At 43.4% G+C, this 26799-nt stretch overlaps 1 protein-coding gene across 1 annotated transcript in view; it reads right to left on the reverse strand.

The window, feature by feature from the left end:
- The window catches only part of smg1 (SMG1 nonsense mediated mRNA decay associated PI3K related kinase), a 99692-nt gene that overhangs the window by 36367 nt on the left and 36526 nt on the right, over positions 1–26799 (reverse strand). Inside the window, exons 20-36 of the mRNA XM_061090893.1 lie at positions 22241–22467; positions 21459–21658; positions 14801–14962; positions 14417–14571; positions 14153–14286; positions 13080–13388; positions 12701–12842; positions 12155–12305; positions 11431–11551; positions 10517–10762; positions 10092–10243; positions 9355–9490; positions 3988–4132; positions 3655–3793; positions 1853–2071; positions 1584–1764; positions 122–283 (exon numbers count right to left, since the gene is read on the reverse strand). Coding sequence (XP_060946876.1) covers positions 122–283; positions 1584–1764; positions 1853–2071; positions 3655–3793; positions 3988–4132; positions 9355–9490; positions 10092–10243; positions 10517–10762; positions 11431–11551; positions 12155–12305; positions 12701–12842; positions 13080–13388; positions 14153–14286; positions 14417–14571; positions 14801–14962; positions 21459–21658; positions 22241–22467 — 2981 coding nt within the window. The remainder of the gene's footprint in view (positions 1–121; positions 284–1583; positions 1765–1852; positions 2072–3654; positions 3794–3987; positions 4133–9354; positions 9491–10091; positions 10244–10516; positions 10763–11430; positions 11552–12154; positions 12306–12700; positions 12843–13079; positions 13389–14152; positions 14287–14416; positions 14572–14800; positions 14963–21458; positions 21659–22240; positions 22468–26799) is intronic.

The raw sequence follows: 26799 nt of genomic DNA on the forward strand, positions 1-26799 counted from the left end.
ACAAAAAAAAGAATGGTGACTTGAAGAAACTCAGTGAACTGAGGGGTCTTCAACTGATGATTAATAACTTTGGCTCATTGACATTAAGGAGCTGCACATTGCAACCGAATTAAACAAATACCTGCACTCTGACCCTCGCCTCCGAGGGATAGTGAGCCCACAATAGCTGGGTAGAGGATAAGATGTGGGGAGTCCTTGGCCACTCGACATAGCAGGCTGCAAATACTCTGTCGGATGTATGTCTCTGGATGGTTGAGACGGGAAAACAGCTGGGGGATGATACCTAAGGAGGATACACATTAGATAGATACTTTATTGATCCCGAGGGGAATTTAGGCATATGTATCAGTATATAAAAGCCATACGGTGCTCCAATCCATCTGCCACAGATTATCAGCAGACATTTGTTCTAAATAGTTTTATTTAGTTGTATCAGTGCACTCAAAATGGCTGTTCAGAAGAGCAGTTCAAATGATAGAAAATTCTATATATATATCTGTTGAGTAGGACTAAGGCAGAGGAAGAGTTACATCATTAAGCAACTCACTCTGCAGTAACTCAACTGTAACAGAGATATTACAACAACTATCCTCCAGCAAGAAACCAGAAAAATGGAATTCACAATTAAATGCATTTAACACCAGCTGCTGTCTATGGTAGAAGATGAAGTCTTAAGACGATAAACATGAATGAACCTGAAATATGTTCCTGCTGTTCTCATATTCCAACTCAGTTACTCAGTAGTGATTCCACTGCCTGACCACAAGCCAATCAATTCATATATAAAACTGTTCTCTTGCTCTTTTGCTGGTTATATCTACCTACTAATTCCACTATCCTCTGCCTACCTGTCTACGCACCTGAAACGCAAAGCTCATGAACCATACCCTTATCGACTTCATAAATATCTATTGTAATTTCCCTAAGGAAGTGCAGTGCTGCATTTGGTGTGTTTTGAACACTTGATGCATTCAATATTAATAAAAAATTGAATAAACAGTCAACAAATAAATGTCTGTGGACATGTTGAACATGTATTTGTCAATGTCCTTGGATAAACTACAGCAGTGGAAAGTAACTCGGTCAAAATTGGCATCACATAATTTTGATACTCTAGTTTTTATTATTTGATCACAGACATTCATAGGAGTCGTTGGTACTGATATCCGTCACATCAACAACGTTAATAAAGTCACAAATTTTCTGAGGCTGTGAACCTGGGTCTTATTGTGTCTTTTGTTTAACAGACCTCAGAAATAGTCACCATGCAATTTATGAAAAAATACTACCAATCATTCATCCCACACGTGAATAGTAAAGAAAATTCATTTTATGAAAAAAATTGATTTGAAAATCTTCATTGTAGATAAACCTGGTATAATAAACACAAAGTGGAGCATTACCATAGGCCAAGCAAACAGTACACTGAAAACAAGCATGTTTAGAAAGGCACTCCACTCATTAATGTACATTACTGTAACAACTACTGCAGCCAACTGCAAAGGTGACTGACCATAGTCAAATGAAAACAAAAAAGCTGTAAAGAATTAAGGTGTGGATATATATTTTGCCGTGTAACATACCCCTCCAGGGAGCTGTAGGGGTAGAGGCCAAGCCAAGCTCAAGCCCTTCCCTCAGTTCACCAGCATGTTTCACCAGCAGACGAAGGAGACGCAGGGTTGCCATGACAATCACATCGTCATTGCTCTGTTTGCTGTTGTGATAGGACAGCAGGAGTTTAGGGTTATCCTCATCTATATGGATCTAAAAAAAACAAGACAGACACAATAAAGGTTGCCCTTTCAACAAGTCATTGACTTCAGCTGCTGCAAACTGCGTCTCTGAATCTGACCTGTCCAGCATTCAGCTTCAGGAAGGTGAAATAGGCTTGGCAGGAGACCCGATACAGGCCAAAGATGCGGTCCACAACCCGTCTCCAAACACGGATCAGACCATCTGTGACAGGTTGGCCCACCTCCCCAAGCCAGGGACATGAAGCAGTCAGCTGCCGCCAGATTACATCTACCATGTCGTCCTCATTGTCCTCCTGCTGTAGAGCCATGTCCTCGTCCTGACACACAACAGCACAGTAGATTCAGAACAATCTGCACTGCAGTAACATATGCACATAGAGAAATGAGATACTTAAAAAAACACAATCTGGAATAGTAATTGAACACAGGGTTCATACACATTTTGACCAATGGATTTCCATGACTTTTCCATGACTTTAAACCAAATTTCCATGACCGAACATTGCGTGAAATCTCGGTGTATACGCGAAAAAGTGACAAAATGTAGTATTCAAACTAACAATGAGAATTCCAAGGCATACAGCACACCTTAAATGACACAAACCAAAGTATGCCTGCTTATATTTTGCGCATATTTCTTTAAAAATGTATGAATTATTTAAAACTCAGCGTAAATTAACTAGGGATGGGCATTCGATTAAATTGTCTTAATCGATCGTCGGAAGAATTAACGATCGATTTTTCGATTAATCATTCATATTTTTATATTAAAATTCACTATTTATAGCCTATATTAAAATGCAGTGAAAATAGAAAAAACAGCGTGTTTCCTCATTGAGATCTTTATTACAAGATGAACAACTCTTGTGGCAGTTAAACAGGATCCGTTCAATGTTACACTTGTAAATAAGCGCTGCTGTCCTCCTAAGCCACGCTGAGAGAGCAGCTAGCCGCTGAGAGCTAGCTCGATCTGACGGCTCTCGACCTCTCAGTCCGGTCGTCGTAATGCCCTCACTCCCGGAACCCCTCACCCAGACCCGGGTCTGTCCGGGTTACCCTCCGCGTGGACTGAGGGTCCGTGTGCGGACATGAAGCCGAGCAGCAGAGGCTTAGCTCCGGGCTGCTTCCTCCAGCTCGTACAGACACGCTGTTCTGCGTTCAGGGCAACTCGGATATTCCGACCTCCTGCCACATAGCGAACATGCAATAGTTTATCGATGAAAATCAATGTGTCATCAATGAAATTCTTAATGATCAATTAATCAATAGTCGAGTATTTATGCCCATCCCTAAAACGAACGACATGAAAATAAGAATATAACAAATTTCCATGACTTTTCCAAGCCTGGAAAAACACATTTTAAAATTCCATGACTTTTCCAGGTTTTCCATGACCGTACGAACCCTGTGAACAACACCAAAACACCCACTGAGTTGGGTAAGTGATACTCGCAACACCTAACTATTCAAAATCGAATTAAGAACAAAAAGGTTTACCTATTGTTTATCTACACAGTAAAGGATTGAACGGATCACGTTTTAGCTTGTTTCTGTGTGATGGTCAGTATCTGTGTACCTTATTTTTTTCAGGACACATGTGACCTTTGACAAAAAAAATCTAATCAGCTAATCTTTAAGTCCAAGCGATAACTGAGACAAATTTGAAGAAATTCCCTAAAGGGAAACCCACTTCATGAGGCCAAATGAAGCAACAAGTTTTGGCCCAAATCCCTAATCCAGGAGTCCAAGTAAACTTTTGTACTAAATTTAAAAGGATTCCCTGGAAGTGTTCCTGAGATATTGCGGTCACATTGACCTTGATATTTGAAATGGACAAAACCAAACCATAATGCCTCTTGCCACTGGCTGTCAACGGCGTAGAGGCACAAAAAATGTCTACCTGTATGCCTGTAGGACGACACATAGCCTGTCCCAGAATACCAAAGATGGTTTCCTTGTCTTCTTCGCTAGTGGTTTCTGGTAGCAGCTCTTCTACCTCCTTCTTTTCCTCTGATAAGAGAGGCAATCCTTCCCCTTGGCTGAGAGAAAATAAGAAGAAATAATAGACGGTTTATAGTTCTGATGAGCATGAAAATGCAATAAAGTGGCATCTTTGAAAACAGCGTAGAACCACAATACATTAACATAACTTCACAGCGGAAGAATTGTATTACATTACACAAGAGAAGCTTCAAACTGGTACCAAGACATGTTTGCCAGAGGGTCCACTAACCTGGCATTATCCACCACCTTCCTGCCCCAACGGTAAGCCCAGCTAGCCAGGGCTGCCCAGGACTTGGCCACCTCTGGAGCCAGGCTGGTAGAGAGCTGGTAGAGTTGGCCCAACACAAAGTCTGCCTCACCAACACCCACACTCACTGCAAAGATTAACATGAAGCGAGAATCAATTGACAACTCGACTAATCCTTTTGATTGAAAAGCAAAGCCCTAATGTGCTAAGCAGTACTAGACTCATAAATGGTAAAAGTATATGGGGTTCATGGGGCCTTATCCACCAAGCCAATTCCTAGGCCAGTTTGGAGCCAGTGCCTAATCTGGAACCAGTTATTTGTGTAAGACAGCCAAGAACTGTCTCTCGGACATATAACTATGGATCCATAATACTATGGATTGTCTGAGGCCTGTATACTGGGTGTTGCAATAATCCAAGCGGTAGAAAACAAAGGCATGTATTCGTCCGGGAGAGATAGAACCAATTTGATTTTAGAAATGTTTCGTAGGTGAAAGTAACAAGATTTCATGATTTGATTAACTTGTGTTTTGAAGTTCAGATGAGAATCGAATGTAACACCTAGATTTTTAGCTGTAGTTTAATATTGGCTGCCAGATGATGATGGGTCTACCGGCTAGCTGGTCGGGACGAAGATTATTTCAGTTTTTTTTTTTAATTTAACTGAAGGAAGTTAAGTGACATCCATTCCTTGATGGTGGATAGGCACTCTGTTAGGACACTCATGCGGCTGACGGTGTCTGATTCAAGATTAAAGAGTTTATTGTCATGTGCACACCAATTCAATTTGCAGCGGTGGCAATGAAATGCTTGGGTCACAGGCTGTCTTCTGATCTGGTTGGCCTTCTTCCTACACCACTGGGTATAGAGGTCCTCCAGGGATGGCAGCTCTGTCCAGGGGTCTCATTTATAATCGTTGCGTACTCACAAAACGGGCCTGAAACGTGCGTAAGCCACCTCTCACGCCAACGTTGGGATTTATAAAAACAAACTTGACGGGAAAATGTGCGTATTTCTACGCAAACTTAGACCCATGCTTACGACCGTTTGACATTTTTGGACGTTTCATATTTTACATTGAAACCAGCAGCTTAGTTTTGCTTGCGCCAAGTATCTGCTCCAGACACGAGCCTTTTAATTTAAAAAATATAAAACAACTTAAAGCAAATTAGGTTCAGATTGGACTTAAGAGCCGAGTTACGGAGCCGAGTCATTAACAGGTTTTAATAATATCTTCTAACACTGTGCGTGTATCATCAAATCGCTGCAGTGAACGGGACTGTGCCATCAGGCGCACAGAGCGCACTGGAGATTACTTATAAGAAATGAAGAAACTTTCCAAATAATATCCCAGAGGAGTTGAGGATCCACCGATGTGAGGGAATCGGTCCGATGCTCTAAATAAATAAATACTGCCGTGACACCGGTGCGGGGTTCTGCTCGATGTGTGCACGTGAATGGGAGAACGAGGAGGAAGCGAGGGTTCAGCGATTTCTGATCTCACACAGTGTGTTATCCACAGCAGCGGCAGCAGAGTGTCAGTGTATTGTCTTTATAAGTGACATCAATGCTGTCCCATAAAGTCGCTCTTCACCTCCACCTCACTAACAGACACCTCGATGTCAGTGTCAGAAAGTTTCACTTCCTCTTCACATCGCTTGATGCCGTGACTCCGTCAGGACTCACGGTTGAAACGCATTGGTCAGCAGCATAATTTAATATTTACGCCATGCTTTGCATTGACCATTTATGGTGGAAAGGTAGCGTGTGGAGGGCGGATTTGGAGGCAGATTCACGTACGAACGTTTCCAGGTGGACTGTGATTTATTAAGCGAACATTGCGTTCAGGTGAGCGTGCGCACGGTTTCATAAATCGTAATTATCTTTGGTGTACGCCATTTCCGGCTTTTGTACGTACGTGCTCTTTCAGTATGAATCCTACGCACTCTTTTATAAATGAGACCCCAGGTGATATGCTGAGCAGATTTAACCGCCCTCTGTAATGCCTTACGGCTAAGGGGATTGCAGGCGGTGATGCAGCCAGTCAGAATACCCTCTAAGGTCCACCTGTAGAAATTGCAGAGAATCCGGGCATCCATGTTGAGCCTCCGCAGCCTGTGGAGGAAGAAGAGCCGCCAGCTGGCCGTCTTCCTCATGGAGTCTGTGTGGTGGGTCCAGGTCAGGTCAGATCATCAAGTCAGATGTCAGGGCTCTGACCTCTCTGTAGATCAATGTAGAAGGATGGTGTTGCAGCTGTGGGTGGCCACGAAGTCATGCATGAACAGGGATTACTGGAGAGGACTGAGCATGCAGCCCTGGGGGACACTGGTGTTGAGTCAGGCTGGAGGACATGGGGCTGCCTATCCGCACAGCCTGTTGTCTGCCCATCAGGAAGTTCAGGATCCTATCACGAAAGGCGATGTTCATCCCAAGGTCTCTGAGCTTGGTGACAAGCTTCAGGGGCACCATGGTATTGAATGCTGAACTGTAGTCAATGAGCAGCATTCTCACATATGTGTCCCTCTGGTCCAGGAGAGAGAGGGCAGTGTGAAGGGTGAGGGAGATGGCATCTGCAGTCGACATATTTGGCCTGTAGGCAAACTGAAGTGGGTCCAGTGAGTCAGGGAGGCAGAAGGTGATGAAGGATTTGACTAACCGCTCAAAACCCTTCATGATTGTGAAGGTGAGTGCTACTGGGTAGAGGTCGTTCAGGCAGAGGGTTTTTGTTTTCTTGGGAACAGGGACAATGATGGTCTCCTTGAAGCATGTGGGGACTATAGACTGGAGGAGTGAAAGTCTGAAAATGTCTGTGAACACATCTGCCAGCTGATCTGCACACACCTTGAGAGCCCGGCCAGAGATGCCATCAAGTCCAGGTGCCTTTCATGTGTTATTCCGTTTAAGTGATCTCCACACATCTGCCCTGGATATTGCCCTGCTCTGTGTGTCCTGCTGTGTTCACCAGATGGGTTAAAAGCAGAGGACAAATTTCCCTCATTCGCGTGTGTCTGTGCATGTCTGTGGGGTTAATAAATGTATCTTGTATCTTGTATTACAAGGGGGCAGCGGCCCTCCTGGGCCTCTTGGATCTCCACAGCCGGGAATGATTATGATGATTCCAGGGCTTTTGGTAAGAGAATGCTCGTACAGTAATCCTCGGCGTCATGGATGTATTTGCTGATGTAGCAGATGACTGTGTCCGTGTATGTGTTGATATTGTCATCCTGGAACACACACCAGAGAGCAGAAAAGCAGACCTGTAGAGCAGAGTCTGATTGGTCGGACGACCGCTGAATGGTCCGAGTCACCGGTCTGTCTGGTTTGAATTTCTGCCTATAGGAAGGCAGCAGCAGAACTGAGACGTGATCTGATTTGCCGAATGGGGGGCGAAGGAGGGCCTTATATGCATCCCGGAAGGGAGTGTAAACATGGTTGAGTGTGTTCTCACCACGCGAAGGAAAGCTTATGTTGATGGTATCTCTGTAGGTCATTCCTCATCTTGGCGTTGTTAAAATCACCGGCCACAATAAACGCAGCCTCCAGCCGTGAGGTCTCAATGGCGGAGTCCGGGATCGAGGGGTCGAGCCAAGTCTCAGTGAAAACCATAACGTTACAAAACTTAATATCCCGTTGAAAAACCATTCTGCTCCGAAGTTAATCCACCTTATTAACCAGAGACTGAACATTAGCCAGAAGAAATCCCATTAAGATGGCTGATGGCTAGGGCTGCTCAATTAATCGAAATATAATCGTGATTACGATTATTGGGTCAAACGATCTCCAAACTACTATAATCGAGTTGAAACGATAATTTGGCAGTTTTTTCTAAAGAGACGCGCATGCGCAATTCAGTCCCTCCCCTGGAGCATTCAGCACGGCCCCGCTGACTGGCACTCACTCACAAGCAGCTGTGAAGAGAAGGTTGTGTGTTTGGGGACCAGAGGTATTTAAAAAAACAGCGCGAGTGGAAAAAGGCAGAGGGGGGGCAGCCCCGTCTGATCGACTCTTCGAATCGGACGAGCAGCAGCACCACACAGTGTAGTGGCCGCGCAGCGTCCATTCTCCAGCGCGCAGCCGCCGGCTGTTCACACCGGACCCGCACGGGTCAGCTCGCGATTCTCCGCTTGTTGTTGTATGGAACCTGTTCAATGTCGGGGTTCCGGGGTAAATGATGATGGTCCTCATAGCCGCCCCCCCACCCCTCTTTTTCTCTCTCTCTGTGTGTTCTTGTAGTGGGGGGGGGGGGGAATTCAAAGTTCTCAGTTACAAAGTGTTTTATGGAGAATGTTGCCATCCTTAAGGGTTTGAATAACCACGCACCGATATCCTGCATGGTTTCACGGAGGAATAAGACACGCAGCCGTAATCGGTGTTTACCGGAACCGGAAGTGACTGGTACTTCCGGTTAGTCATTAAACAAAATAAGGGCACATTAATAATCGTTTGAATAATCGTGATTTCATTTTTGTCAAATAATCGTGATTATGATTTTTTCCATAATCGAGCAGCCCTACTGATGACATTTCCTAATGGGAGCATGTAGAGTTAAAATAGAATGGGACCAAGAAAGGAACCTTGTGGCACTCCACACAACAGTCGAGCCAAGGATGAGGTGTTATTTCCAATGGAAATGGATATTTGTCTATCTGAAAGATATGACTTGAACCAACTAAGGGCAGTGCTGGATATGCTGACGCATTGCGTCAGTCTATTGGTCAGAATGTTATGATCAATTGTGTCAAATGCGGCAGTGGGGTCAAGGAGCAGCACTCATGTGCAATCACCGGCATACATTAGTAAATCATCGTAAATTTATGGTGATATTCAAGGCAAAGCCTATGCAAAAAAATTGTGCTGCTGTAGCAGCTCATACTTTTTAAATGAAAAAGCTAAATATTGTGCATTGAACAAATGCCGTAAATATGAGTTGATATTCATGTGAATATTGTGCATTGAATATAGGAAGATGCTCTAGCCCATGAAAAAGAAAACTGGTTCTTAAAGAGGTTTGCAGGTTGAACAATCTCTGAACCAGAACTAGCACCAGTCCGGAACAAGCGTTCAGTTTACTTTGGTGGAAAGGGGGTAGTAAGCAGAAGCTCATGAGTTTGTGTTGTGAACTGAAACGTGGCGTCAGTAATTAACCTGCATTTCTAAAAAACAACAACCTTAAGATTGACATTTATGAACCAATTCAGAATCGCAAAAGTGAGAGTTGTGTTCATTATGTATAAGATTTCTTCAACCATTCCTAATATGGACATACCTGAATATGTCTTGGCGAGCTGTAGGATGTGTGGATACTAGACCACAGATGTGTCGTATTATTCAACATAGTCTTATTGTTACCTGAGGTCTCAGTGATGATGTGGGGAATGCCTTGGTCCTCGAGGGGAAGTTCAAGCAGAGCAGAGATATTCCGGCTCAGAAGTGACATGCTGCTGACAGCATTGGATGAGTTTACTGTTCCTGACTTCTTTACCACCTACACAGAAGCATAACAAGGCCTTAAATTGTATTATTTTCTTGAATATTACCATCCTGCGCATAACTAGTGCAAAGGGAGACTTGATTTAGATAATTTACAGGTTCAAAATATATCCTTGAATGCCTAATAGAACAGGTTTACATGCTGTAATGTTAATTCAGATTGATCAGCTGCTTAGAGAACATGTTGGACATATCGTACCCCTTACCCAGAGGCTTGCTGATGAGCTTCAAACAACCTTGTAGCCAGAGTAAAAATGGTGTCGGTTCTGCTGTATCAATTTAAGTCAAAGTAAACGCAAGTTTAAGTTACATTTTAAAAGTACTGAATCTTTTCAAAAATAAAGCAAACATTACAAATTAGGTATTTCACGCTGTTTGGGAGCTGAGTTTTTGCTGTAGAGAGTGACGTTGGTCTTTGTATCCTCTAACCCTTTCTAACCCTAACCCTAAGCAGAACTTCTACATGTATGAAAGACCAATGATAAACTGTAGGAAAGGGGACAATCCCAAAAAGCATGACTGTACCACTTGAAACAAGCATTTTTGGGGAAATTAAACCAAAGTCAAGTTGCAGTTTTACTGATTGGTAAGCATGCCTGTTTAAGCTGAGGTGTCATGTCCTTCCAGTCGGCCAACAGCCATTTGCAGAGTGTCAGTAGTGAGCGGCACGCAGCACCTTCATTCTTCTCTACATGACAGTAGGACAGAGCAGCCCCGCTCAGCATCTCCATGGCTGTCATGGACTGTCCTGCAGAGACACAGAGGGCTTAGAAGAAGCTTCAGACTGTATCCTGAGCCACATTATAAAACACACCGCAGAGATATAGTTGGTTGTGGCAACTAGCACAATGAAATGAATGTGTCAGATCAGCCTTTATGGCGGTTTTAGCTGACCCTTTGGGACGAATGCGTGTCATCATAAAAGCTAGTCATATTTAGCCTAAAAAAATTAAGTCAGTCAATAAAAACTTCTATTGCTTCAAATTCAGATGACAGCTTTTGGATGTCTCTTGCTGCTCACCTGCAGTTCTCAGGACTTTGGCTTTTTCAATCTGCAGCTCTGCTCCCCATTTTTCTCCTAGAGTGCCCTCAAGAGTAAGGCGCCTGAAGGTCTGGCTCAATTCATCCTGTGGCTTCTCCTCTCGTGTTCCACCAGCGCACTGGCTCAGCAGACGGGACGCCAGGGAAATGTTACCTTTCTTCCGGGCAAATTTTACAGCTGTCAGCCAAAGCTCCACAAGGTGGCCATCTATAGAGGAAGAGTAACCTGAAGAATGGAGAAATAGAGACATCTCTGAGCTTTACAAAGACAAAGTGATTTCTGCCAAAGGCCAAGATAAATCCCTGTCCTACCTCAGACTCTTATTGTTCAGGTCTGTACCCTCATGGTTGAATGCACTTATTGTAAGTTGCTTTGGATTAAAGCTAAATGAAATGTAATGCTACTTATTTTTCTGTTCACCATCATTTTAAGACAGTGTAAAGGTACTGCTGCCTTTTTCATTGCTTTCCATTGGTGTTTCAACAACTGGCTTTTATTGTGAAGAAGTTATTGGAAAAAACCAATGCTTCAACCACTTTAAAACAATAGTCAAATGCCCCTACTCATAATAAAACTTTGTTTCTGTGATCAATCTTCCAGTTCACACTGGTTATAAGATTCATAAAGCATTTCAAGTGTTTGTGATGAAGGACTGAAGGACTTTCCTCATCTTTTTTTAAAACAAGACGAAAATAAGATGAGGCTTTAGTCCTCTGAAACAGACTAAGACACATAAAAAGTGTGTGTGGTAAGGTCACAGTACTGCGTACAAGCAACTAAAAGTGGATTTCGCCGGTGCAGAGGAATAAACTGGTAGCAGATGCCAACATACAATATGACAAATTTGATCAGAAAATATAGCCAATACACCTACTTCAGTCCCAGATATTTACCTTTGAGTTTCTGGAGGAGTTGTCTCTGGAACGTGGTGTATCGGAGGGCCTGAAGGAAAGGCTGGATGTCCTGTTGCTTACAGGAGCTCAGAACCTCACTGCATAGAGGAATTACACAGTCCTGCAAAGAACACACCAGCTCCCAGCTTATAAGCACAATCATGAAGTTTACTTCGTAGCTCTTTTTGCATCCATCTAGTTTAAATGGTAAATGGTTTTGTATTTATATAGCGCTTTTCTAGTCTCGATGACCACTCAAAGCACTTTACAGTACAGTTTTTTATTCACCCATTCACACACACATTCATACAGTGCATCTATTTGCAGCACTTTGTTATTCTAAGGGGGCAATTTAGGGTTCAGCATCTTGCCAACGGACACTTCGGCATGCAGATGGGTCAGACTGGGGATCGAACTGCCGACCTTCAGGTTGGAGTAAGACCACTCTACCCCTCAGCCACAGCCGCCCGAGTTTAGACTACTTACTACTACCTCTAAACAAGCCAACCATGGGAGACATTAATTCAACACTGTCATTTCATATTTAGTGACGAATTAAGGATATTTGTTTGTGCTCTCTTTCATAATATACCTCTTTATTTTGTGATGTCCAAACCAGTGTTTACCTAAAGGAATCAACTAACCAGGCTTCTCTAAGCATTCTTATTGTTAATGCATTAAATTCAGATGACATAGGTCAAATGAGAAGTGTCGGTGAACATACTTCTTGTCCAGTGAGGGTGTTCTCCAGGGTGGCAGTGCAGTGCAGTTGTAGGGTGGGTAGCGTAGGCAGGGCATCAGACAGAGTGAGGGTGGACAGGCGAAGAGGACCCAAGCAGATTCGTCCGGTCTGTTTCAGGCAGCGCACCAATGTGCTACAACAAAAGTGTTTCACAGGACAAGAGATTTGACATTGGGTTGACAAAAGCATGATTAACACATCTGTACTTTTGTTATAGTTTTGTCACGTTATGAATCAGATTTCTTACATGTTCAATTTCGTCCTTTCTTTAAGTTAAATTGTGCTTTATAGACAATAATGACAGACCACGATGAGATAGTTATTTTTATCATGCTGACTAATTATTATACTGGTCGAATAGTTCAAGCGGTTCTGCAGGATAATTCAGATTGTCGTATTTCCCCAACCTGAGCTAAATTTCCCAAAAGTATTTACACAGCAACAATGACAAAAAGCTCTTTGTGGCTCCCAAAACCCTTCAGGACCTGACAGTGGTTTCTGTTTCCAATATTTGAGGGCTGTACTCACTCTGGACTGGCTGTTGTTCTCTGCTCCTGCTGTTGATTGGCTTTTGACATGGCACTTACAGCACTTCGAAGAAGCTGCACCTCAATTGCTCTCTGCAGCTCAGTTGGATCTGGACTCATGGAGGGCAGAAGCCTCTTCAAATCTGACACACACACACAAACTTTAACCTTACAATATTTGTTTGCTATCAAAAAAGTAGTTCAGTGGTAAATTAAATTGCATTAGAATATGGTGATTGTGATATTCTGTCTTTGTGGACAATGCTTAAAGCTTTTAAAAACTTTAAATTTTGAGTATTTTATTAAATTAAAAACATAAGTCATTCTAACACTCTAGTAGAGGTGAAGAAAAGTAGAAGATAGTATATAGTAAATGTTACCCAGCTTATCCTTGTTGCCGAGTGAACTGTAGTCCTCTCCAGGCAGCAGCTCCAATTGAGCCCCACACTGCGCCAGATCTCCCTCCTCAAAGCGGCACAGAGCCTGAATGTAGTTGAAATCTGTCCTAAGGTTGATGCTGATGGGGTTGGTGGAGTTCTGTTTGAGGGCATTGACAGTGGCCTGCCACTCCTTAACCGAGGTCCAATCACTGAGAGCCACATAACACTGACACATTTTGTTGGCCAGGAAGTTGATCACCTCAGGAGAACACTCACTGGATTTCAGCAATACAGTCTTCCTGCTGTCACCTTTTCGCAGCCCCGCCCCCAAACAGAAGCATTTAAATTAGGACATGTACGATTCTGCACTACATTATGAATGAACTGGGCAAACTTAGAGCAAGTTTTGAGATTTCTTGTCGCACAAGACTAACAAAGTGTTCTATAAAACAACTATATGATTACACAAGAAGATGGTCTTCAATTAAAAAACTTTGCAAATGGCTGAACACACACAAAACTGTATGCCTCACAACTCATTAACTCCACATAAAATATTTACTGTTAATAATTGTTAAACTCATTTAAAAAATGTGATATGTTTGATAATGACTTTTAACAGATTCAAACTAGCTGATCTGGCTTTGCTCAGATTTGTCGAGCCTGACACTCGCTTGTTGCTGCTTGTTTTGTTTTTTTTCTTCACATTTTTCCCTTCTGTTGAGAGCAAAACATTAGACATTAGAACCTGCCAACAACTGCTGAACCAACTGATGTGATGGAGATATTAAAGATTCATTCTCAATTTAGATATGCATATGTACATTGCTTTGTAGATATTCATGATGAATATCACTGTTTTTTAGCGACACATGGATACATTTTAAGTTATCAATTACCTCTCTATAAGCAGTGCAAACTTTGAGCACAAGCCTGTTCTCAAAGATTGATTTTTGAATTAAATAGAGATGTTTTGAGAACCTCAATTAGAATTAAGACATGACTTAGGTGCACATACAAATTGAATTTATCAAATCTTATGGCAGCTGGACTGTATTATAAGAGATAGTTACCATTGCTGCTGTGCTTGGGGCTGCTTGTGTCGCTGGAAAGTTTGAGCAGGCAGCATTCAGAGCTTTTTATGCTGCAGTCCATCCCTGTAGCCGCCGAAAGCTGATCCTGATACTCCAGAGCTGCCTTCTCAAATCTAAAACACACAAAGTTATTATTTAGCAGAGGACAACCAAATAAATGAACAGATAACATGTGAATGGAAAGGATGTAGCATTGTATTCTGCTGAGCTACAAAAATGTTTGGTAAAGATGGTGATGCTTACCGTCCCTCAGCCTGCAGAGCGACTGACGATAGCCAACTCAGACTCCTGCCATTGGTGAAGAGGCTCCAGGCTGCCAGGCCCTGGATGGCCTCAGGACATCGCAACTCACACAGAGCCTCCACCAATAATGTCAGAGGAATCTCCACCTCTGGACCCTGGAAAGCACACAAAAACATGCTTAACATGGAATGAGATGATACTGTCAAATAATGCAGTATAATTGGGTACCAATTATATACAAGAGAAAGGCACATAGAGGCAAGAGAGGCTCCAGCCAGTGTCCATTGCCTGCTGCTTATCAAAATGTTTGCTACACAGAACATTTTAAAGTAGAGCATATGTGAATCATTTGAAAGCTTCATGTAGCAATGTATATTTACTGACCTGGGTGCTACTGTTTTTGATCTCTGTAAGCAGGTCAAAGCCATGACGAATGGTAACTGCCGGTTGACCAGACAGGAGACCAACCCTCATCAGTGCCAAGCGAATCCTTGTCAGCCAATCTTGGCAGGTCTGACGGTTGGTGTAGAAGAATGTCCTAATACCCTTAGACATAAAAAAAAGATGGATTCATCATATTATGTAGATAATACTAGTTAAGGGGGCAATTAAACTAGTTAAGAGGGAAAGCTTGGTTTTAGAGTGACCTGTGGACGCCACTGAAGAAGGTGAGAGGAGTATGTTGGCGAAGTTGAAATCCATCATGGACAATAGCTCTCACCACTTTCATGAAACTGTGGTAGCCCCAAGTAGCTCTTTCAGCAGCAAACTGCAAAACAACTGTACGTGGAGAAAACAATACACCGCCAAACAGTAGGTGGCGCAACGGAAGACGAGTTCAGAGAAGCCTACCCCATTTGTGCGTAGAATAAGTCCACGTTTGATTTACTTTCTCCCGGCTTTCGTCACACACAGTGAACGATGGAAACTAACAGAACTAAATAAAGAGACACCCAGCAGGTCAAAATGCTGATGTTATCGTTTCTTAGCGCAGCGTTCCCCTGTCTTGTTTCTGAACTGCGTTGCTAATTCCACAGCTTGAAGCTACAATGAGGCAGCAAGATTCCCCCGTGTAGCTTCAAGACTGCTTGAGGCTACACGGAGGCAGCTAGCTTCCCCTGTGTAGCTTCAAGACTGCTTGAGGCTAGACGGAGGCAGCTAGCTTCCCCCCAGCTTCCACACAGTCAGCAGGGACTCCCGATACTAACTACTACCCAGTGTTTGCTTCTAACCTGACGGTATTTGAGAAACAGTGTCATGATAGCGGTGGAATTAATGTCGTGACAGCAGGTTTTTGCGCTGCTACCACTGCCGTTAGCATGGTGGCTAGCACGCTAGTGCCGTTATGAAAGTTCGTTTTAACTGTATGTGCCGAGGGTGCTCTAACCAGCCACCGTCAGCCCGACAACTCTGTTAACACACTTGCCACCTTAAATCGTAGAATCATAGTTGTGTTTGGGTTTATTGTGATATAGGGATTAAACAGGAAGTTTGAGGTCTGGAAATTATGTCGTTCCGAAATGCTGTCGTTAGCGGACCAATCACAGCCAAGGGCTGTCCCTAGGCTCTCCGAAATGCCCACGGATAGTTAGAAAAATCAAAGGGGCACGAAAAGCTCTCCGAGGCGCTCGGAGAGGGCGTTTCTCTGTCCGTTTCTGTTTCAGTAAAAACGGAGAAGCATATATCAGCCTTTAGAAGAAACACTTCAACACTGCTGTCAGACTGTCAGTGCATACTGTGGCAATAGCATGGATACTTGGAAGTTCTCATGAGAGATGCAGAAGTAACTAGGACAAGGAAAACAACGGACATTTAGGCTAAAAACATGGTGTAAATTAAGCCGGTTCAAGTCTTTACAGACACTTGGATGACTACATGAGCAGTATGGATGCATTTTGTGTTCTTTTGAGTAGTTGCCATTTACTTGTAGTAGATTTGGCTGCAATGCACACCAAGAGTGTTTTCTTGACTCAAACACTTCAACCATCCCTACATAGGCATAGTGCTGAGTATATGCTAAGCGAATTTTTATTGTGGGTTAACCATCCCTATAAAATGAATGGGAACTATATGTGAGTGGTCTGTAGACATTAACCTCTGGTTGCAGCAGTGCTGAGCTGTTACTGATGAAGTTATAGCCTAAAGACCATAGGTGTAATCATGGGCATCGCCTGGCTGGTAGCCCTGGACGTGTTTTCTTCAGCCCTGTGTCATTTTCAGTCGCCACTTTCACCAGTATGTCACTTTGCAATTGAACATCAACCAGCAGTGAATGCGCCTGGTCACACTGGCAGCATGATCATCTTGGTTTTCATTTCAGTGCCAGGCGTCCAAACTGACGGCGTGAGCAGCGCGGCTCAGTCGCTGCTTTATTGACGTTTTGAATGCGTCTGAGCAGAAAATCTCCTACTACAGTATTTGCACTATTTTGGTGGCGGGGGGGGGGGGGGTTCAGACTACCAGACTGCTTGGATTTAGCCTGAGTACATTAAGCACAAACAGTAAGCTTCTCTGATAGAATACTACTGTATCTGCTGACATAGGTTAACTAGCTTGGGCTGTTTTTTCTTACCTTGAATTGTATGAGCTAGGATACAAGCACTCGAGCATGCTATTTCTAATCAACTGTCCTCTATCTTCACCAGAACAACCTTCTTGATCCTCACCAGACTGGTTTCAAAGCAGGCCAGTCAACTTCGACTGCCCTCCTTGCTGTCTCTGAGCAACTTCACACTGCTAGAGCAGCCTCTGTCTCCTCTGTCCTCATCCTTCTAGACCAGAGGTCTTCAACAGGGGGTCTGCAGCCCCTAGGGGGTCCGCGGAGGTACTGAAGGGGGTCCGCGAAATCTTTGGTTGATTAGACAATTTTTTTAATTTTTTATAATTTTTTTTTTTTTTTTTCACAAATTTAATTGTCTTTCAATACACATTAACATGCATCCAACATATTGTAAGGCTGATTTGACCGTCTGCCGGACAACCTCCATCCATCCAAGATTAGATAAGTTGTGTGCTACCCATCAGGGTCCGACATCTCACTAATGTGGGAGTATGTGTGCCATCCACAGATGAGGATTCACTGTCTCTTCTACATGTATGTTTAAAATAAAAACCTGAATCTGTGAATTACTTTAATAGCTCAGTGTTGTATGCAAGATGTACAGTGGGTGCGGGAAGTATTCAGACCCCTATAAATATTTCACTCTGTTTCATTGCAGCAATTTGCTAAAAAATCAAAAATGTTCATTTTATTTCTCATTAATGTACTCTCAGCACCCCATCTTGAAAGAAAAAAACAGAAATGTAGAAATTTTTGCAAATTTCTTAAAAAAGAAAAACTGAAATATCACATGGTCATAAGTATTCAGACCTTTTGCTGCGACACTCATATTTAACTCACATTCTGTCCATTTCTTCTGATCCTCCTTGAGATGGTTCTACACCTTCATTGGAGTCCAGCTGTGTTTAATTAAACTGATTGGACTCGATTAGGAAAGGCACACACCTGTCTATATAAGACCATACAGCTCACAGTGCATGTCAGAGCAAATGAGAATCATGAGGTCGAAGGAACTGCCCAAAGAGCTCAGAGACAGAATTGTGGCAAGGCACAGATCTGGCCAAGGTTACAAAAGAATTTCTCCAGCACTCAAGGTTCTTAAGAGCACAGTGGCCTCCATAATCTTTAAATGGAAGAAGTTTGGGACGACCAGAAGTCTTCCTAGACCTGGCCGTCCAGCCAAACTGAGCAATCGTGGGAGAAGAGTCTTGGTGAGTGAGGTAAAGAAGAACCCAAAGATCCCTGTGGCTGAGCTCCAGAGATGCAGTAGGGAGATTGGAGAAAGTTCCACAAAGTCAACTATCACTGCAGCCCTCCACCAGTCGGGGCTTTATGGCAGAGTGGCCCGACGGAAGCCTCTCCTCAGTGCAAGACATATGAAAGCCCGCAGAGAGTTTGCCAAAAAACACATGGAGAACACTCCCAGACTATGAGAAATAAGATTCTCTGGTCTTATGAGACCAAGATTGAACTTGTTGGCGTTAATTCTAAGCGGTATGTGTGGAGAAAACCAGCCACTGCTCATCACCTGCCCAATACAATCCCAACAGTGAAACATGGTGGTGGCAGCATCATGCTATGGGGGTGTTTTTCAGCTGCAGGGACAGGACGACTGGTTGCAATTGAAGGAAAGATGAATGCGGCCAAGTACAGAGATATCCTGGAAGAAAACCTCTTTCAGACTGCTCTGGACCTCAGACTGGGCCGAAGGTTCACCTTCCAACAAGGCAATGACCCTAAGCAGACAGCTAAAATAACAAAGGAGTGGCTTCGGAACAAATCTGTGACCATTCTTGACTGGCCCAGCCAGAGCCCTGACCTAAACCCAATTGAGCATCTCTGGAGAGACCTGAAAATGGCTGTCCACCAACGTTCACCATCCAACCTGACGGAACTGGAGAGGATCTGCAAGGAAGAATGGCAGAGGATCCCCAAATCCAGGTGTGAAAAACTTGTTACATCATTCCCAAGAAGACTCATGGCTGTACTAGCTCAAAAGGGTGCTTCTACTCAATACTGAGCAAAGGGTCTGAATACTTATGACCATGTGATATTTCAGTTTTTCTTTTTTAATAAATTTGCAAAAATTTCTAAATTTCTGTTTTTTTTCTGTCAAGATGGGGTGCTAAGTGTACATTGATGAGAAATAAAATGAACTTTTTTAGATTTTAGCAAATGGCTGCAATGAAACAGAGTGAAAAGTTTAAAGGGGTCTGAATACTTTCCGTACCCACTGTATGTTTATAAATGGCAGTGGCATGGCCACCCTGTACCTTGCACATGTTTAAATTAAAAACATGAATATATGAACCCGTGTAATATTTGAATAGCTTAGTATTGAATGCACAATATCAGGGTAGTTATGTTGAACATGGCACTAGGTCCAGTTTAATATAAAACACAATTTTATGCAATATATATAGTAGGGGGTCCCTGCTCCATCTCTCCACCTGTTTGGGGGTCCTTGGCCTGAAAAACGTTGAAGACCTCTGTTCTAGACCGTTCTGCTGCATTTTACATGGTGAATCACCAGACATTAATTTCCCCCCTTCAGGATCTGGGTATCTCAGGTTCTGCACTCTTCTTGCTCTCAACCTACCTCAAAGACCGCACTTAAGAGGTTACTTTGAGAGGATCTGTGTCCGAACCTTGCTCTCTCACTACTGGGGTCCCTAAAGGTTCCGTCCTGGGTTCTCTCCTCTTCACTCTGTACACCAACTCTCTCGGCTTTGTCATTCACTCACATGGCTTTTCCTACCACAGCTACGCAGATGACACCCAACAATTTTTTTTTTTTACCCAAGCTGAAACGCAGGTAGCAGCACAAATCTCTGCCTGTCTGACTAACATCTCTCAGTGGTAGTCCGCACACCACCTGAAAATCAACCTTGACAAGACCGAACGCCAAGATCACTGCAACAACCCGCTTGTGTAGATACATGCTGATGCATTCAGAATGCAGGAGCTAGACTGGTCTTCAACCTACCTAAGTTCACTCACACTACTCCTCCACTTCCTACACTGGTTAATGGTGGCTGCTCACATTCGCTTCAACACACTAGTACTTGCGTACCTTGCTGTGAACGGAACGAGCCCAGTCTACATAATGGTAAATGGTTTTGTATTTATATAGCGTTTTCTAGTCTTGATGACCACTCAAAGCGCTTTACAGTACAGTTTTACATTCACCCATACACTCACATATTCATACAGTGCATCTATTAGCAGCACTTTTGTTGTTCTATGAGGGTCAAATCAGGGTTAAGCATCTTGCCCAAGGACACTTCGGCATGCAGATGGGAAAGACTGGGGATCGAACAACCGACCTTCAGGTTGGAGGACGACCGCTCTACCCCTCAGCCACAGCTGCCGTACATCCAGGACATGGTAAAATCTTACACACCAGCCTGCCCACTCCGCATCTGCCAATCCCTCACTGGGAGGGAAAACAAGCAACTTAAGGCCAGCGCGTGGTACTGGTACTTTTCACACAGTTGTGTAGATGGACTCATTTTAATTTATGGTTCTCCAAGGGTTGCACGTGTTGCAAAGCAAATCACCACCAGAACACTAGGCGGAGTAACGTTTTTTGTCGAAGACGATGGACAAATTTGACCCTGAACCTTAGAGTCCGTCATCGCGATGACAATGTATGGCGAGAATACGAGGCACTTGCAGCCAGTGCTACTGAGGAAACAAAGGGTCAAAGAGAGTGTCAGTGCAGCAGTGCAGCGAGGGGAAGCAGAATCAGACTTCAGCTCGGTGTGTTAGGCAGGAGCGCGCCCCGACTGGGCCAGCAGACGCACCATTAGAGCCATCTTTCTCTCCGCATGCCTCTGGAGCGCCTCCAACCACCATCTGCTTTCGTCTGCCTGCTCCCAGTCCTCCGTGGACCGTACCAGCACTGTCTCCGCTTGCCAGTCCGCATCTCTTGTGGCGTGGAGCCCCACATTGGGCACCACTCCTTCAATTACTTACTATATTTAGCAATTTTACCCTCAGGTGTGCATAAACTACAGGCTATGAACTTCTTTGTACGTGAAATAATTGTGTGAAGCATGTTGGTTATCATATCGGCCCTGAAAAATCTATATCGTCCATCCCTAAATATAATGTGCATTGTAGACTGTCCAGTCTGAAACAGTAATCATGTATCTTAAATAGTAGGGCTGCACGATATATCATCACCGCGATATCAACGTGCGCGATAAATATATCTTGCAAAAGATGAAAAAACTCCAAATTAACACTGTAAGTGTGCTTAGTGGAGATTTGCAAGGCTCCCTACTTGGTGGATGCAAAACTAGATGAGGGTGTCTACCGCGTTCCTACAATCTGCTGCTGTAACAAGTGAATTTCTGCCGGTTTGGGATCATTCTTAGCCCATCTTATTTCCCCTGGACTCAGCACTTCTTCATTGTCATAATGTTAGATGCTCAAATTATCAACTAGTTGTGGGGACTTATACTTTTACTTGCATACCTTTGGTGGGGCCGTGAGAGCATTGGCACAGCCCTCATAAGCATTGTACATTAGCTTCTCCAGGTTCTCCAGGTACTGAAGCAGCAAAGCGAGGCGTAACTGATTGGAGTGGTGACCATCGCCATCACTTCCGGCAGCAGCCCATGCTCCAATGTCCTGCTCTGGGTTCAGACTGTGGGCAGCCAGGCTCCGGATCATACCTGAAACCCAGAGATGCAGAAGAAAAACAAGGTAATTAAAGTCAGCAATGTTGGCTTATGTTTTACTTATGTTTGTTTTGGTGTATTACACATGCAATCAATGCTAATGCACACAACTTCAACATTTCAGGAATGGGTCTGTGACAGGTAAATGTGGTCTATATGCAACCAGTACTGGTTATCAAAGTGCACAGTATGTCATGTAGAAAAAAAATTCAGAATTGCCAAGAGGCTCCAATCGTTTCTTTACAGATTTACATAAATGCTGGTTTACAACCTCATATAATGGTGCAACAGAATGTAGCACAACAGCAGATAAATTGAGGATAAAACAATGTACGAAATCTAGCGGACTTTTGTCTCAGGACAAAGACAACAACAAAGTCTTAAAATAGCAAATAAAATTAAAACTAGACCACAGCAAATGCGTTCTGAAGGGTCCCCATATTGAAAAAATGGATAACGTAAAATGTATGCTACGATGTCCACTACTTAATCTTACAAAAAAGTGGCAGAAGAGGCTTAAAACCCAGGTGAAATGTTCCATTCATTAACAACACAAATTGGATCTTGTCCCTGTACCTTCAATGGTCTGAAAAGTGTCCTGAGCTCGGCCCAGCGGCGTTCGAAGTTTAGAAAGTACAGTGAACTGCGCAGCCTCCCACACTGCCCATTGCCACAGCACCACCTCAGATTTCAGCAGTGCCCGTGGCAGTACACCTGGCCTACTGCCATTCACACCTCCTCTGGCATCCCGTTTCTCAAGCCGTTGACAGCTGTAGTATAGACGTTCCATCCAGGGATCTTTCCTGGGAGGAAGAAATGTGAAGCTTAGAGTTGCATTACAGTGATGCCTGATAGTCATTATTAGATAGGCAGAGAATGGGTACAGACTGACGGGATAATACAATTCTGTAATGGTGCACACAGACATACAAACACACACCCAAGGTCAATGTAGGGGGTCATTTATCTGCAGGAGGACTACAGTTATAATCAGAAATATTCAACCCCTCAAAGATTTAAAGGATTTATCAATTAATCAACACAGAAAATGATGTAGTATTTGTGTGTAACAGTTAATTTTTTTAAGATAGCAATCATTCAACCCCTATATAATATTGTTGTTTTTAAAGCTGTCTAACAGTTTTTATGACCTTAAGTGGGGTTGAAACATAATTAAGCCCTTGGGAACTCTATAATGATCTTTCATTTGTTTCAGCTGTGATGCATACAGTGCTATGAAAAAGTATTTTCACCCTTCCTGATTTTTTTGCATATTTGTCACACCTAAATGATTCAGATCATTAAACAAATTTTAATATTAGACAAAGATAACCCAATTAAATACAAAAGGCAGTTTTAAATAATGATTTAATTTATTAAGGGAAAAAAGCTATCCAAACCTACCTGGCCCTATGTGAAAAAGTAATTGCCCCCTAAACCTAATAACTGCAATCAAGCGTCAGAGATAACTGGCAATGAGTCTTTCACATCGCTATGGAGGAATTGTGGCCCACTCTTCTTTGCAGAATTGTTTTAATTCAGACACATTGAATGGTTTTCGATCATAAATGGCGTGTTAAAGGTCATGCCACAGCATCTCAATCTGATTTAAGTCAGGACTTTGACTAGGCCACTCCAAAACCTGCTTTTTTTTGAGCCATTCAGAGGTGGACTTGCTGGTGTGTTTCGGATCATTGTCCTGCTGCATAACCCAAGTGCGCTTGAGCTTGAGGTCACGAACTGATGGCAGGACATTCTCCTTCAGGATTTTCTGGTAGAGAGCAGAATTCATGGTTCCATCAATATGGTAAGTCGTCCAGGTCCTGAAGCTGCAAAGCAGCCCAAGACCATCACACTACCACCATCATGTTTGTATGATGTTTTTATGAAATGCTGTGTCAGTATAACGCCAGATAGAACGGGACGCACACCTTTCAAAAAGTTCAACTTTTTTTTCATCAGTCCACAGAATATTTGCCCAAAAGTCTTGGGGATCATCAAGATGTTTTTTGACGAGCCTTTGTGTTATTTTTGGTCAGCAGTTACTTTCGCTTTGGAACTCTCCCATGGATGCCATTTTTGCCCAGTGTCTCTCTTATTGTTGAATCATGAACATTGAGGCAAGTGAGGCCTGCAGTTCCTTAGATGTTGTTTTGGAGGAGTCGTCGATGTGCTCTTGGAGTAATTCTGGTAGGCCATGCACAAAAATTAGAAACCCGGAAGGGGACAAATACTTTTTCACAGCACTGTATATAAACCCCACCCATGAAGGTATTCATCACAGGAACTTGGGTATAAAAAGATTTCCAAAAAATGTAATATTCCAAGAAACACCATTGGGAGCATTAAAAGGAAGTTTAAAACTAATGGAATAGCTGCAAACCTGCCTGGACGTGGTAGAAAGCCCAACATTTCATCAAGGGCCGTTAGCAACTTAGTCAGAACAACTTAGAGAAACCCCTGTGTAACTGCAAGACACCTTAAGGATGACCTGATGAAGGCTGGTACAAGTGCTTCAGTGGCAACTATAAGACGTGTACTGAATAAACAAGGACTTCATGGCAGGACTCTAAGACGCACTCCACTCTTGACCACAAGGAACATCAAAAGTTGACTAGAATATGCCAGGAGGAATTTGGATAAGACTACAGAGTTTTGAGTGACAGTCTATGGACTGATGAAACCAAACTGGAACTGTTTGGACATATGGACCAGCGGTATGTCTAGCGTGCGAAAGGCCAAGCTTATGACCAGAAGAATACCATCCCCACAGTCAAGCCTGGAGGTGGGTCATTGATGATGTGGGGCTGTTTTTTTGCGGCATGAACTGGCAATCTTGATCGTGTACCTGGCATCATGGATTCCCAGAAATACCAGGCCATTTTAAAGAGGAATGTTCCAAAGACAATGATCCCAAGCACACCTCAAAGTCAACCAAAGCTTGGTTGAGAAAAAGATCTTGGAATGTCCTGGAGGGGCCTTCTCAGCCACCAGATTTATATCAGTTTGAAAATCTTTGGTGGGATTTAAAGAAGGCAGTTGCAGCACGGAAGCCATCAAACATCACTGAGCTAGAGGCTTTTGCATGTGAAAAATGGGCAAAGATTCCAATCAAGTGGTGTAAGAAGATTGTCAGCACTTACTGGAAATGTTTGTAAGAAGTTAGGGCTTCTTGATTAATCGTGATTTCGATTATGGGGTCAAACGATCTCCAAACTACTATAATCGAGTTGAAACAATTTTTGGCATTTTTTTCGAAAGAGTTGGCATTCGCAATTCAGTCCTTCCCTCACAGCATTCAACGCGACCCAGCTGACTGGCACTCATTCTCAAGCAGCTGTGAAGTGAAGGAGGCGAGTTGTGTGTGTGGTGACCGGCGGTATTTAAAAAACAGCGCGAGTGGAAAATGGCAGAAGGAAAGCAGCCCCGTTAGATTGACACAAAGGGTAGAAAAAGTTCTCTTGTATGGGAACACTTCGGATTCGAAGAATCTGACGAGGAGCAGCCCCACACAAAGGCGCTGTGCAGCGTCCGTAATCTAGCGCGCACCCGCCGGTCAGCCCGCGATTCTCTGCTTGGAGAGTGTTAGGGTAGCCATCACTAAGGGTTTGAATAACCGGGCACCGATATATCCTGGTTTCAAAGAGGAATAAGCCGATGTTTACCCCTATTTACCGGAACCGGAAGCGAGTGACACTTTTGGTTAGTCATTTAAAGAATAAAGCATAGACTTCATAATAAGGGCACATAATAATTGTTTGAATAATCTCGATTTCGATATTGTCCAAAATAATGGTGATTATGATTTTTTCCATAATCGAGCAGCCCTATAAGAAGTTATAAAGGCTAGAGGATGCACAACAAACTACTGAAGCTGGTTGTTGAATAATACTGCACATGAAAACTGTATTAAGTTTAGGGATGCACCAATACGCTTTTTTCACCCCTGATACCGATATCTGAGGTTTAGTATCGGCCAATACCGATCCGATACCGATACTAATTAAACAGTCGGATTCCCCTGGTCCGCACTAGTTGTAAGTCAGCTGCTAGGCGCCAGCCGAGGCGCATTGCTGGAGTAGGCCCCGCGCGAACGGAGGGTTCCCCCAGCGGGCGCCGTAGCTGAGGTGATCCGCGAGAAGGGCCCGACACGCGTGTGCTGTTAAACTCAAAAGTGACACGGGGTTGCCAATCCTTTCGCTCGCTCCATTTTGTAAACACTGTAGGCTCCGCACGGCGTGTTGCTTGCGTATGACGTCACTCACAGCGCACAGCATAGAATTACACTGAATAGATCAGCCAATATGGATCGGCCCATTGTCACCGATACCCGATCTAGAAATGTCTTCAATATAGGTACCGACACAAATATCGGATCGGTGCATCCCTAATTAAGTTACATTTTTCCTTTGAACTTCAAAGTTAACTCAACTTCTGTTGTCAAAATAAGTCATTATCTTTCATCCACATCACTATAATGTCTTTTGAGGTGAGGGGGCTGAATATTTCTGATTGAAACTGTAGCTAGAATATATTTTCCTGACACACATGAGACATATTCAGACATGTCCTCCAGAGGAACTCCAAAGATTTGGGTCTGGACTTTCTCCTGAGTTTTCCTTTCACTCAAAACTTGTTCACAATAGCAACAAATCAGCCGCAGGATTCAAGCAAGGGGTGGTACAGCAGACAGAGACATGAGGTAATGCAACAACTCCGCGGCAGAGATCACAGTGTTGACCCTTATCACCAAAAACTCTCCCTCTTGACGTCTTCATCAGTATCTTTACAAAGGGGCCAGGCAGAGAAAGTCTGCAGTAAGTCCAGGGGCTCTTACTTGAAAATTTCCATATCCTTCGGAGAACCTACAAAGCATCTCCGGAGCTCAGTGCATGTCTGAAAGCAGCTTTATTCAGAACTAGCTATTGAACCCTACTCGGGATGTCAGGAATAACTGTTTTTGCCATAACCGCAGTTTCATAACCGCAAGAATTGTAAAAACCTAAACTACGATATCCAACTATGGTGTTTGCATGTGCGCCGCAGGGTGAAATCACTTGTGAGTCACGTCGTTTGTGTGTGCACTGCTCTGTTTGATCTCCTCTCGTGATTGAAGTGTGTGTGCCCTAGCCACT

The sequence above is a fragment of the Limanda limanda genome, chromosome 17 (assembly GCF_963576545.1).
Source record: "Limanda limanda chromosome 17, fLimLim1.1, whole genome shotgun sequence".
Classification (NCBI taxonomy): Eukaryota; Metazoa; Chordata; class Actinopteri; order Pleuronectiformes; family Pleuronectidae; genus Limanda; species Limanda limanda.